We start from the raw sequence: 13,909 nt of genomic DNA on the forward strand, positions 1-13,909 counted from the left end.
AGGCATAACCTCAGAAATACATTTGAGGACAGAGGATCCACATGCACAATAAGTAAAGCCCAGGAGTCAAGAATGGAAATTCGTTAAAACTAAGGTAACAAATACTCTCATCTTTAGGGCAAGGGACGGGGAAGGTATGCATAAGGGAAAGAATATTAAATAACCTGTAGGTCATTTCTCATTAAGTTATATTATGGAAGAGTTTAAAGTGTTTAACATGAATCTCAGTGACAGTATCAAGAACCCTAAAATTCCTATGATTTAACTGTCATGCAACACTATTTTCTGATTGAAGAAGAGACTTCCTCCGAGAACACTGATACGATACTGAACACATCCCAACCCTCCATATACTTCAGTTTTCTTAAAATGTTCTCATATCAAGAACTCGTACCAGTAGTTCTTAACATTAACTGTCTCTGGAGTGTGAGAGGCCCAGGCTCTGTCCTAGAAACTACTCTATCAGAAGCTTATGAGTAGTGTTCAGGGGTGTTTCTTTTAAAAAGTTCCATTTGTGATTCTGAATGTAGAGTGAGGGGAGAACCATGACTTTTTGTAACACACCATCTTGTGGAAGAATGTTGAGACATGATTTAACTGTGACTAATTTATTGGTACTTGAAATGGGGGTATCAAAGTGTTATTCTAATAGTATTTGTGTATTTTTTAGAATGGTTTTTAATGTCTTAGCAAGTCATAAGGTAACTGATCATTTGCCAATATACATTTAACATGAAAATTTAACCACATTTTTGTGTGCGCCTCAAGCCTCATCTTACGGATTCCATAAAGTATGTCTACTTTAAAGGGCAACCAAGAATGCAACAATTTTTACTATAAACCTCTTTTAAGTATGACAACTTGGATGGACTAAGTTTCTCCTATTTGAAAAATCTCTTCACCTCCAACTATTATTAAAGGTAATTATGCATGTTTATTCTCTTCTAGGTATGTGTGTATATATACACACATATATTATACGTACATATTCTCAAGAGAACGCCACTATATTATAGCAAAAAATATGCAAAACAAATATGAGCAGTTGTACATGTAGTTGTTAAGCAGTTTAAATTTTATTGACCTCCCAGTTTTTAAAAAAAGTTAAATTTAAGGTCACACACCTCTAAATTTGATATACTATATACAGATCGTGCAGAATATGACTATGAAGAGATACAAATTAGTCCATGCCCAAAAAGATTTACTAGAATACAGAATCATTTTCATAAATACATATAAAATTCTTCTCAAGATAGAAGGGGGATTGGCTGTCCAGGTTTTCTGAGACACTTTTCAAAGTGATTCAAGGCACAAAATGTACACTACTGTGAATACACACATACTCCAGACTTTGTGCCTCTAAATACAGCCCATTAAAGATCTGGCTTCATGACTTAAAAAACTAAAGGTACTGAAATGAGATTCTTCTTCTTAGCTGGAAACCCACAGGACCTATAAACATCATATAGATAATTACTCCAAAATATGGAGATACAAATACAAGCACTTTATTTTAAAAAGCAAACACAAAAGATAGGTGTGAATTCAAAAGTGTTTAAATGCTTCCATTTGGATAATTCAATTAAGAACCTATACAAGTTTGTTCCCAGAAGCTAATGCATCACTAGTCTCTACTATGGGAAATGAATTCTAAAAATTAACATGGTTTTCAGTAATTCAAATTTCACTATTTATATAAAAACTTTAGAGAGACCAATAATATCCAATAGCTTCAAAAGATAAGCTAGACTCTTTGATGTAATCAACTTTACCAGCTTTTGTCCAGGTCTGTTTAATATATACATAAGGAAAATACTCTATAATTTCTTATAAAATAGCAAGTAAGGAGTAGATGTAGGAGATGTAGAAGGAGAAAGAGAATTCAGAAAGTCCTTCTCTTCAGTAACTTTCACTTCAGAATCATCAAAAAGTAACCACTTTCCCTCATACTCCTTTAAACTTTGCACTACATATGAAATTTTGTTCTCAAATCCACTAAAGTTAAGGCCTGCTTGGTCACTGGATTCCTTGTTTGTATCAAATTCATGAGTCCCATTAGTACTGTTAGTCTCAGAATTTCTGTTTTCAGCAAATGCTGTATTGGCAACTTTATCAGGATTAGATGCTTTGTTGTATAGCTCATAATCTGCTTTGCTCTTTTGTCCTCCAAGAAGTCCAATAGCTTCTACATTTTTTTTGTTCAGAACTTTGCTTGGCTGTGTATTTCCACTGACTCTAATTGACATTTCTTCATCATAATTTTCAACCACATCCCTTGCTTCCTCCTCATTCAATGGTTCTGGTTTACCTATTTCACACATTTGGTCAATCACAAAATTTCCCTTATCTAGTTCTAAACTGTTAAGGTCAGTGACTTTAACAGAAGCAGTGTAATGCCCACTACTGATGGTAATGCCACTGTGCATCACAACTGCAAATAACCCATAGCTGTCGTTGGTTGGCTTTGTGCTCCATTCTTCTAGTGACAGTTTAAGAGGTGTCAGTAAAGGAGTGTTGATCTTGGAAAGTCCACCACCATAGCAATCAAACCTTTGGAAGGAAAAAAGAAAAAGTTTTCTGCAATTCCACTTTACACATTCAGTTTGACATCCAAATGTGAAACCAAGTAGAAGTCTGAATGAATCCTTAATGTTTAGTGCACACAAGAAATACTGAAGTAAGTGCTAATATTCAGCAGTTTCTATGAAGAATATATGGCATGCTCCCTTTTATTTACTTTCCTAATTTTTTAAAAGTTAATGTTTATTTATGAGATAGCACCAGAGGGAGGGGCAGAGAGAGAGGGAGACAGAGTCCCTGTCAACATGGGGCTCAAACTCACAAACTGTGAGCTCACGACCTGAGCCAAAATCAAGAGTCAGATGCATAACTTAACCGACTGGGCCACCAAGGTGCCCCTTTAACTTTCCTAATTTTGTACAATGAGAAAGCCAGTGTTTTAAATGCCATTTAACTTCAAAATCCTTTAGAGAGTAATTTTAATGTGACAGCCATCTCTACCAAGATTTGGGGAATAAAAATAAACAGCAAAGAAAAAATCCACTGAAAGAAAACACTGTATGTCTTCTTCTGTAATAATAAAGTGTGTAGAGAGCTACTGGAGGCTCCCGTGCTAACTTCAAATGATTCGTTAATATGGGACGGAATAAAATCTACAATGACATGTATACATGTCACAAAGATACTTGAATTTTCTTCAAAGACTAGTTTGATTCTTGGCTTACCTTAAATATAATTTTGCCTTTTTCACCCCTCAAAAAACCTTGATGTATACAAGATCTGTTTCCTGCTTTAATCACTTCAACTTGAAACTGTATCTAGTAAGGAACGAAGATTAAAAGATATGGGAAGAACCCTAGACTATGTATTCATACCAAAAGGATTTATATTGATGCATTTTTACAAGTAAACTTAATAACAAACTTTTCTAAGGTTATCTTTATATTATGCTATTACACTATTTTGTTACTATTATAGTATTTTGAACAAAACTTATAGCAGCTCATTTTTTTTCATATAGCTTTTATTTATAATACTCACTCCAAGCCACTAGCAGCAAAGCACTTCAAATGAATAGTTATAACTTCAGGCATTTTGTCAAACAAAAGACTTCGTTCGGCTTCAGTATAATGATGGCAATTTTCACAGAAATATTTATCTTCTCCTACAATCCTCTCCACTGAAGCAAACTGTGAAATTGCCCATCTCAGGGTCTTCATTTCTGTTTTTGGCTCTGGAGAAACTACATAAGAGAATCCTTTCACTCACAAATGAAAAACCTCTCAGACATTTAAAAATTAAACAAGTTCCATGTTCAAAATTAGCATGCAATTTCATTTGACTAATCCTTCCCAAACAATAAAGACATTTTAGTTTCAGAAACTTAAGTTTATCATCCTCAACAGGACACATATCTTTTAAATACTTATACTTGGCTGGTCAAATACAAAGTATTTAGGTGACAGGGCCAGCAAAATGATGATAACCTAGTCTCTGATTCAATGTTAAGACAGACTTTTTAGTTTACACTTTAATGGCTAACTTCCGATATCTGAACAAGCCAGTCTCATGATCACCTCCCATAACGTTTCCCTACTTCTTGTCCTTTTATACTAGACAAAACACTGGCTCAAATATTGTGAACAAAAATATCCTCTGTAGCTCTAAGACTGAGATATCTAAAACTTAATAAAGCATTTCACTTCCCATTATAACATACTCTACACATCAAAATAAAGATACCATAATCTTCTAAATGTTAATTATTAACAAGTGAATCTATATGAGCAGAAAGATTTTATTATACCAGAGACACTATTTTTTTTCCCAGTAATTATACAAGCTATTATTAGACTGTGTTTTGTTGACGAAAACTACTTATTCTATCATCCATACAAGACTCCAATTTTGCTTACTTTCAGAACTCTCCTCTACTTTGGAAAGCTCATCTTCTTGTACTGGCACACTGATGTCCTGAAAATCTTCTCTTCTTTCTGTTAAACTTTCACATTCTAAGCAACGAGTCCTTAATACCAGCTGACCTTGAAATAATTTCTCTACTAGCTCAAAACCAATTTGCTCTGCACCTAAAACAAAAATAGGAAAAATTTTCAGCTCAGCGTAGCCCAAATAACCAATATTGTTTCAAGTGTATCATGAATAAAAAGCTGACTTTTAGATCTAAACTTTCTTATTAACATTAAGAGGTGTCTTATTCATGATACATAAATTCCCTGTAAAGATCGTTTTGAAGATGAATTACTGTGGTCTCTAAAAAGGGAAGTCACAATTTTGTCACCTTAAGTCCCTTCCCAAAGAAACTCCTATAGAAACAACCCCAAAATAAGTATGACACTTTTGGTAAAAACCATTAACCACATCAATACTACACATTTTCTCTGAGAGTTGGACACAATTAGGTAGCTACGCAGTTCAACTACAGTAGAACTACTTAGTTCTCTAAAATTGTATTTCATTAAATGCAATTTCTTTCATGAGTTTATTGTCTAGTACTACAGAGGGGGTAAAATAATTCTCTTTCCTTAAAATGTATGGAATTCCCCTCATTTATAAACCATAAATTAACATTACCTTAAGATTAGTGAGATTTATACACACACATCTGAGCACAGTGGTTAAAACACCACACAGTTCACAGTGTTAAAGTTTTCTTACAACTTGAACCACATTTATCTTGTTCATGTATCTAAGAGAACACTGCAGTTCTGCAGCTGTTAATCCTACCTATCAATGTCTAAGAATAAATTATACTGACCTTTGTTTATGGGCTTAACTTCATTAACATTAACGGACTTAACATTATTCCCTGGAGATTCAAGTTCACAACCATTAGTTGTGCTTTCATTTTCACACTTCCCCAAGTCCTCTTCAAGATCATATTCATTTTCTTTCGACTGTCCTTTGGATCCCTGGTTTGTTGTTATTTTCCCCAGACTACAGAATTTAGAAAGAATGCTGGGTTGCTTAGTTGCAGGCTTTAACCAATTTATTTTAACTCTTGATTTCTTTTGTGAGGGTCTTGAACTTTCATTTTCAGAAACATACTTGGGGATTATTTTAGAAGGAATCTCTAATGTATCACCTGTAGCTTTCCTTTTTGATCTGGTTTGTCTCTGGTTCTCTTCCAGTGACTGGTGTTCCTTAGAGGCTTTAATTTTTTTCTTTATGTTACCAAATTCAATGTCATTTTTTCTTTTCCCATTTCCTTTTGTGAGTTTTTCTTTATAGTCTTCAGAATGCCTCATACTGTCCATCTCTGTGGTGTTAATACCACTCATTTCCTCCTTCTGATGAGGTTTTTCTTCTACCTTAGTAGATAATTCTACCACATTTTTTACTTCTTCTTTTTTTAGGAGTTGGCATGTTTCTTGAATGTTTCCCAAAATACACTGTAATACTTCCTGTGCATCATGCTGTAGATATCCTTCATACATAGGGTTGAGTTCCCTATAAATAAAAATTTCCATTTCATCTATTCTAGTTTTCAAGATAGAATATAAAAAACACATCCTTTCTATAGAGAAATTAATTCATTTACAGGGGTATCAAATTATTTTAAAAACCTGAGAACATTTATTCAACTAATTTGAAACTACTTACCTAAACTTGTGATTAAAAATAAAAACAAATTTTACCTCATATTCATTATCACAAATACTAGTAACAGCTAGTATTTGTATAGTTTACCATGTACCAGGGTTTATTCAAGATGCTTTTTATATTAGATGTAGAACATAATTCTCACAATAACCCTATAAGGTAAGTACTGTATCACCATGATTTTACAGATAAGGTAGCTTGCCCAAGGTCAAAGAGATGCAAAGCCAGGATTCAAACCTGCTGTTGGCCACCATGCTATATTGCCCATTAACAAACGTATAACAATTACACCTAGGTCTATTTTTTTTTTACTGTTAAGTAATCTCTACACCCAATGTGGGGCTTGAACTCACAACTCTGAGATCAAGAGTCACGTGCTCTACCAACTAAGCCAGGCACCCCTCACCTAGGTCTATTCTTTAAAAAGTTACTTAGTTTTAAGATTTACCCTGTAACATTAGGTAAGGCTATTTATATATTGGATAATGTTTCATTTAAGACAATACAAAAAAAATCTAATCCAGTGACCTAATAGTTATGCAAACACATACAACAAAACTGGAATATTTGGTATTCATAGTTCTTATGCATAATATATTTTGACTAAAAACCTACAATTCCTAGTCTGAAATCTCTTAGGACCAAATCTGAGAATTCACTAATTTTCAGATTAAAAAAATACATATGGCATGTAATAAATTTATTTTAACCCAAGGGGCAGTATCCCATAATTAAACATATTACTATTCCTATTTAAAAATGTGAGTATTCACATTATAAATAAAAATGAACAAAGACTATTAATAGCCTCATACCAATTCACATCTAATGAATTTAGTACCAAACTTACAAAAAGATTTCTAATTTCCAGAGCCTCTGGGATACCAGTGAGTATAGGATCTGTAGTTTCTATTTTCCTGGCCCTTCACTCCCCCTATTTGTTCCCATATCACTCTCCCCCAAAGAAAGCAGTAAGCTACTAAGTTGGAATCCTAAAATTATAGGCACAATACCTGAGTGTGTTAAGCAGTCGCCTTGGCTGAGTAGCAAGTTCATCAGTGTATTTCTCTGGATTTAAGAGAAAGCTAGCCTGAAGCTGTTCAACTGAAATGATCAAGGACTGTAAACTGCATATGAGTTCATAACTTGCCAAAGAATCTTCTTTACAATTTCCCTGTCAAGAAAGAAACACACAAACCATTATTTTGATTTATGAACAAATTAAGTACCTTCCCCTTTTCTTGTGTTTCACTAGACAATACTAGCTTTGCTAAATTTAATTTCATTCTAACACTAATTCTATAGAGGTATACAAACTTTAAACAATTTTGAGTTTTTGATTATTTTCAATTACAGGGAAGATAATGGTTTTCTGACTGTGTAAATCAAAGGTTGTGAGTGAATTTGAAAACACAATATATAAATAACAGGAGATACAAGGGCATGATAAACTGTGACTGTGATATACAATGTTTATTGGTAAGCAATAAATTAGAGGGCAAGAGAAGACACTGTAAAAGATGATAACCTAGTTAGCTAACCTACAAGAATGGAAAAATTGCCTTTCTTAAAAACACAGGATACTAAGAAATTCCATTTCAGAGAACTAGTCTGTTATCCTCCTCCCAAATCCTGTGTTTCTATTACTTTTTAATTTCTAAGCAAGTTAATTTCCATTACTTTACTTTTTATATATTTTCTGTTCTTTTATTTTTTACCTTATCTTTTTGATTGGCTTCATCTTTCAGGGCTTCTTTCTTCCTTGAAATAATGTTAAATAAGTGCTTCACTCCAGATTTAAAACCAGGACAAAAATATAATACCTATAAAAAGTAAGACTGTCTGAGTGTTTACTGAACAAACAACAATGTAACTAAAACCATTAAAGTACTATGTTTTTTGTAGAGCATTTTAAAAATTTTTTCAAAATTTTTATTTGAGAGAGAGCGTGCGAAAAGGGAAGGAGGGACAGAAGGAAACATAGAATCTGAGCTGTCAGCACAGACCCCGACGTGGGGCTTGAACTCAAGAACCGCAAGATCATGACCTGAGCCAAAGTCAGACAACCGACTGAGCCACCCAGGCACCCCTGTAGAGCATTTTTAAATGTGCATTAGTTAAAATTCTGAAATTAATACTGTGTCAAAAATTGTTTTATATTTCATCATAGTAGCTCACTGTCTTCCCTCACTGGCAGCAAAGCAGTGAGCCCAGGCACATATTGCTAGGATGTAGGGTTCTAAGAGTACAATATAAAACAGAGTTCCAAAGGTTAAAATACACATCACCATAGTACTAGGAATAAGGCAGAAAAACCAAGGATTTGTCATCTTCCAGTTAACCAATGTCAATTCAATTTTGCTAGCCCAATTTTATTTAATATATTACTTCCTCTTACCCCAAAGGAAGCTGGTAACATGCAATTTAGAATCATTACTTTAGTCCATTCTAGTTCATTTACAGTCAAAGACCATATGGACAATTAAAATACTCCACTCTGAAATTCTCAAACATTAAATGTTACATCATGCTTTGCCTACTAAAGCTTTATTATGTAGCAAAATCCTCAACTTACCTGAAGTATACTATTAAGATAACAAGTATTGCCAAGATTATTCAGTCCCACAAATGGTAACAAGTTTTCTCTCTTCTCACAGTTTATAGGTGAGGACTGTGCTGCAGGAACAACTTGATCACTATAAAATATAAGCAGAGAGAGGTATTATGAAGTATAGTATCTTAAAGAAACAAAGTGGAACGAACACTTCCTTAGATATAGTCTTTTCCCAAAAATTGTATGAACTGAGATATGGATTTTATTCAGGTGACACTTTTCTAAGAAATCTATACAGGTGCAAAAATTGCTACATACTCAGAATAAAAGTTTTATAAACACTTTAAAACCATTATACACAACAAGCCTCAATTCCATCCTGAGCTATTAATCCCATTTTAGAGAGTAGAAAATTGAGGGACTGGTACTGTGATTAGTTAAACCTACATAATTTTTAAAAGTAGTCTAACTCTGGGGCGCCTGGGTGGCGCAGTCGGTTAAGCGTCCGACTTCAGCCAGGTCATGATCTCGCGGTCCGTGAGTTCGAGCCCCGCGTCAGGCTCTGGGCTGATGGCTCGGAGCCTGGAGCCTGTTTCCGATTCTGTGTCTCCCTCTCTCTCTGCCCCTCCCCCGTTCATGCTCTGTCTCTCTCTGTCCCAAAAATAAATAAATAAATAAAATAAATAAAAAATAAAAAAAATAAAAGTAGTCTAACTCTGAACAGAAACCTGGAAATAAGCTATGACAATATCTAGGAGAGGATGCACCACCTAAGAGGTCAGGTTCTGGTAAAAGGAAAGAGTAGATAAAGAGAATTACACAGTTGTCCTTCACTTTAAAACGAATTGTTCAAGTTATTCTTTTACCTTATTTTAACAAATAGTAGGTCCTCACAGAATTTTTATTTTATAGCAGCTAGCTACTACCCTGGCACCTCAAAGTGTTTATAGGCATGAATGCTGGTAAACATAAGGTTCACATCTCCTAAACTGATTACTGGGAAATATTAGGAAATTACACATGGGACCAAACCCATTTTAGTCATATAGCAGTGTACCTATTTGTTGAATAGCGAGCTAGTATAGACTCTAATTACAACTATACGTAAGCATTCCATTTTGTTCAGATTTCAATCACTAAAGGATTTGCACCAAAAGATTTATTTTTATCTTATTGGCAACTACATGCCAATAGGTTTGATAATTCATACACTAGGTTGTCAAGTCTTCTGAACCAAAAAAAAAAAAACAAAAAAAAAACAAAAACACCCCAAATCACGTTATTTCTTTACCCTTACACAGAATGTGTTACATTACAAATAAGTTTAAATTGAAAAATAATTTTAGCCAACAAATATTTCTCCAAGTCAATCTAACTGGCTGACCATCAATGTTAACGGGTTAACATTATGGATGTGATCCTGTGCTGAGCCAGCCAGTTTTGCTGTTTCTAAATTTTTTTTTAACATTTATTTTTGAGAGACAGAGACAGAGCATGAATGGGGAAGGAGCAGAGAGAGAGGGAGACACAGAATCTAAAGCAGGCTCCAGGCTCTGAGCTGTCAGCACAGAGCCCGACACACGGGGCTCGAACTCGTGCACTATGCACTGTGAGATCATGACCTGAGCTGAAGTCAGATGCCTAACCGACTGAGCCACCCAGGCCCCCCCCCCCTTTTTTGGACGATTATTTACAGTTTTGCTGTTTCTACTATACACTGCTAGGTTTGTCTCACTGCTGTGTGTTTTTGCCTCCATAGACTATCAGATCAGAATGGAGGTATCAAAGTTCACTGCTTCTTCACTGATACGGAATTTTAAAAGTACCAAGATATACTTAAGATACATACATTTCAGATCCTCTATATTCAGAAGCTTTTTCTTCATTTTCTTGAGAATCTGTGAAATCCAAGGCTCTCTTAGTTTCCTTTTTCTGAAAAAACTTCAAGGAAAGTCTATTTTTTTTGGATGGGCTACCTTTTGAAAGCCCATTACTTTCACTAGGTATGACACCAGGCATTTTCTCTTCAAATCCCAAGGAGTTGACAAGAATTAACTTATACAAGGATGTTGTAATCACCAATCATATCTGTTAATCACAGAAAAGGTTTCATTATTTTCAGTTATCAGCTGTAGGCAGTAAGATCATTAAATTTTGAAAATTACCAAGGAATGGTACCAATTAGATCTTCACATTTGAAAACCCAATGCTTGATCAATAACAGGCACTCAATGTTTATTGCTTAAACGAAGGAGCTTGTCATTTGTCCTTAGCTTTCTTAAACAAAAATATCAGATACTGAACTTTTATTATTTATTAGCCTACGAGATTAAGGGTCACACCACAAAATACCCCCATTTGAGTAGACCTACGGTAAAGCAGTATTGACTAAGAAGTTAATTTTTATTTTAATTTATTCATTCGGAAAACATTGAGCAACAACCATCTCTAATTCTAAAGCACGAGGTAAAAAAGAAAGGGATGAATGGGAAATTAAGAGTGCTGGAAGTGAAGGAGTCCTCCCTCCAAAGCCTTTTCTAGTTATTAATATGAATACATGAAATAGTCTCTAAAAAAGCTTATATAAAATGTAACTTGCACAAGTCACTATGTTGTACACCAGAAACTAATGTAACATTGTGTGTCAACTGTACTCCAATAAAAAAATATAATTTGGATACAAGCAAAGGCATAGATCTGGTTTTCAATTATACCTAAAAATTTGAGTGAAAAGTAATAAAAGATGTAAAGTTGAGAAAATGGTGCAAAGAACTGCTGCACTTTGTGCTACCAAACTGTTACTGACTAGACACAATATACTGATTTTCCAAAACTTCTTTTAAACTATAAATTTTGTTAAATGCTCCCTTGAGTAGAAAAAAAGATTTTACCTTTTTAAAACTTTTTTCACTGTTAAATCTTTTGGATGAAAACCCCCCCAGCAGTATTTGTGGTATTTATTTTATACACACGTCCTATTTTCTTAAGATATCGGGGGGAGGGGGGAGGGAATTATCTGGGGTATTAGAGCACAAAACCTCAGCAATGACTGCAATACAGACACAGTAATAGGATGAACAGAGAAACTAACAAAATTCAAACTCCATCTTTACTAACAAGCATTTCACTCCACTGTCTCTGATCTGGGAATTCGCAACATTGAACTCGGTTGTGAAACCACACTTTTGAGACTCAACTCAGGAGTAACTGCAAAGTTGACCAATTTCCCCATCCCCCTCCCTAACTCAATTTACCCTCCTAGCCACTTACTGCTACTGATGGAAAGCTATCACGAACGACAAACCAGCCTACGCGAAGTTGTCAGGGATCTCTAAGCATTAATGATTCTCGTAAAAGATTTTTCCTGGGAGCCAATTCTTATAAATGATGTAAAGTGGATTCTCTAAGACACCGAGTAGTAACCGGACTTAAATAAGTAGAAGAAAAAACGACCAAGCAGTTGAAATAACGGATAGATCCTAAGCAATTAAACCCTCCTGGCTCCCTCAAATCACTAACCATTTAACGTTGCTGAAAATACCACATTTTTACCAGATGCCGTATCTTACACCATTTCTCACTCCTGGCTTTATTACTGGAAAAACTAAAACGTTTCTCCTAGAAGTCTAAATCAAATGTCACAGAAAACACAATAAAGCGAACATTAGATACTCTTGAACAAATGACAATACGAACATTCAGTCCCACTAGTTTCAAGTTCTTCCCTTTATAAGACGACAGCACTCAATGCCAGTTTTTCACGAAAAACGTAAAACAAGGATAACATCCTCGACAAAGGCTTAAAAACACGTGGCTTTCTAAATACTTCTGGAAAAATTAAGTTACAGTGCGCGATAAAATTTAGCAATTCCCGACACCGGACAACGTGAGTGAAAACATGCTCTCCCTACGCCGCACCTCTAGGAACGAAAAGTGAAAAGGCGAGGCTGTGCTGCCGTCCGTGCCGGTCAGACACAGCCCTGGGTCCTGCGGGAGGCTGGCCGGTGGCGACTCCGGCCCGCACCGCAGCTCCGGGCCCCTCGCCCGCGGAATCGGCCTATTGACGCCCAGCCCGCACCTGCCTCCCCGTATCCCCGCGGCGGCAGGAGGGGCGCCCCTCCCTGCCACCGGTGCCCAGAGGGCTCGACTGGCAGCTCCGCAAGGGCGCAGCAGCGAAGCGGTCCCGGCGTCTCCCCCTCCACACCCCCCCGCGGAACCGACGCCGGGGTCCTAGGGCGACCCCCTTGGGGGCCGGCCGAACTTGTCTCGGCGCCCAGGCACCGGCCTCTCCTCCCCAGGCCCTCCTTACCTGGTCATGGCCCAAAGCACGGTCCGCGGCGGTGACGCCCCGAGTCCAGCCGGGATGTATGTGGGTGCGACAGGTGAGCCCCTGCCCCGAGCCCGCGGGGGCCCCGACCCAAGGAAAAGCTGCCCGGATTGCCCTCCCCGCAGGGGAGTGACCATTCGCTCTCAAGAGCGGGAACCCGGGCTGCCGCTCGGTCCTGCCCTGCGCCGGCACCAACTACATCCCCGGAGCGGCGCCCGCCCCCGCCCTCCCCCGCCCCGGGATGGCGAGGCGCGCCAGAAGTAGTCCCGCTCGCCAAGCGCCTGAACCGCTAGGGTCTTTCCCACTCCACCACCGAGGGGAACTTGGCGCGTTTTCCTCAGTCTCAGGACCCCCGTGTTTTAGCCTCCGCCCGCGCCAGCACTGCGATTGGAGGTGGCGTCCTTCGAAAGTGCCAGTTCTAGTCTCCACGCTGCAGGGACGCGAAAGGCAAGAGCCGCCTCGCGACCGCCACTCGCCCCCCTGCCACGCACGGGGTCCGGAACCAGCTGGAACGGTAGTTTTCCCAAGATCCTAACGGGTTCTGCAGTTTCAAACAGCGCAGGCAGCGTCAGGGGCAGCTCGCGCGGGTCCTCGCTGAGGGCGCGCGCTAGGTGCTGGAGGCCTGGCTGGCGGGCTCGAGCCTCACACCCTTTTTTTTTTTTTTTTTTTTTTTTTTAACCATTCGTGCGCGCGAGTTGAGGAAAGGCGTACGGGTCGGGAGACGGGACAGAGAGAAGATGGGACGGACTCCTTCCTCGGGAAGACGACGCTAGGTGCTCAAATCCACCAATCTGCGATGAGCAATCCCCCAAACCTTGTCTCCCACCACCACGCTGAAGGAGCCAATCAGAAGTACCTAGACAAAAGCAAGTGGGTGGGCGGAG

At 37.7% G+C, this 13,909-nt stretch overlaps 1 protein-coding gene across 2 annotated transcripts; it reads right to left on the minus strand.

Moving 5' to 3' along the window:
* Window positions 1-1,054: 1,054 nt before the first annotated feature.
* Window positions 1,055-13,122, minus strand: USP1 (ubiquitin specific peptidase 1). 2 transcript variants are annotated; one of them, XM_019449063.2, is made up of 9 exons: window positions 13,008-13,122; window positions 10,548-10,786; window positions 8,720-8,840; window positions 7,863-7,967; window positions 7,158-7,318; window positions 5,627-5,991; window positions 4,440-4,610; window positions 3,565-3,766; window positions 1,055-2,553 (listed from the first exon to the last, which is right to left on the minus strand). In XM_019449063.2, the coding sequence occupies exons 2-9, from the start codon at window positions 10,715-10,717 to the stop codon at window positions 1,821-1,823; spliced, it is 2,028 nt and encodes a 675-aa protein (XP_019304608.1). In that variant the 5' UTR covers window positions 10,718-10,786; window positions 13,008-13,122; the 3' UTR covers window positions 1,055-1,820. The 2 variants fall into 2 exon arrangements, with proteins under 2 accessions (XP_019304608.1, XP_019304607.1); XM_019449062.2 differs by having other exon boundaries at window positions 5,300-5,991.
* Window positions 13,123-13,909: the final 787 nt, after the last annotated feature.

The sequence above is a fragment of the Panthera pardus genome, unplaced genomic scaffold (assembly GCF_024362965.1).
Source record: "Panthera pardus isolate Hobbes unplaced genomic scaffold, ASM2436296v1 HiC_scaffold_11, whole genome shotgun sequence".
Taxonomy (NCBI): Eukaryota; Metazoa; Chordata; class Mammalia; order Carnivora; family Felidae; genus Panthera; species Panthera pardus.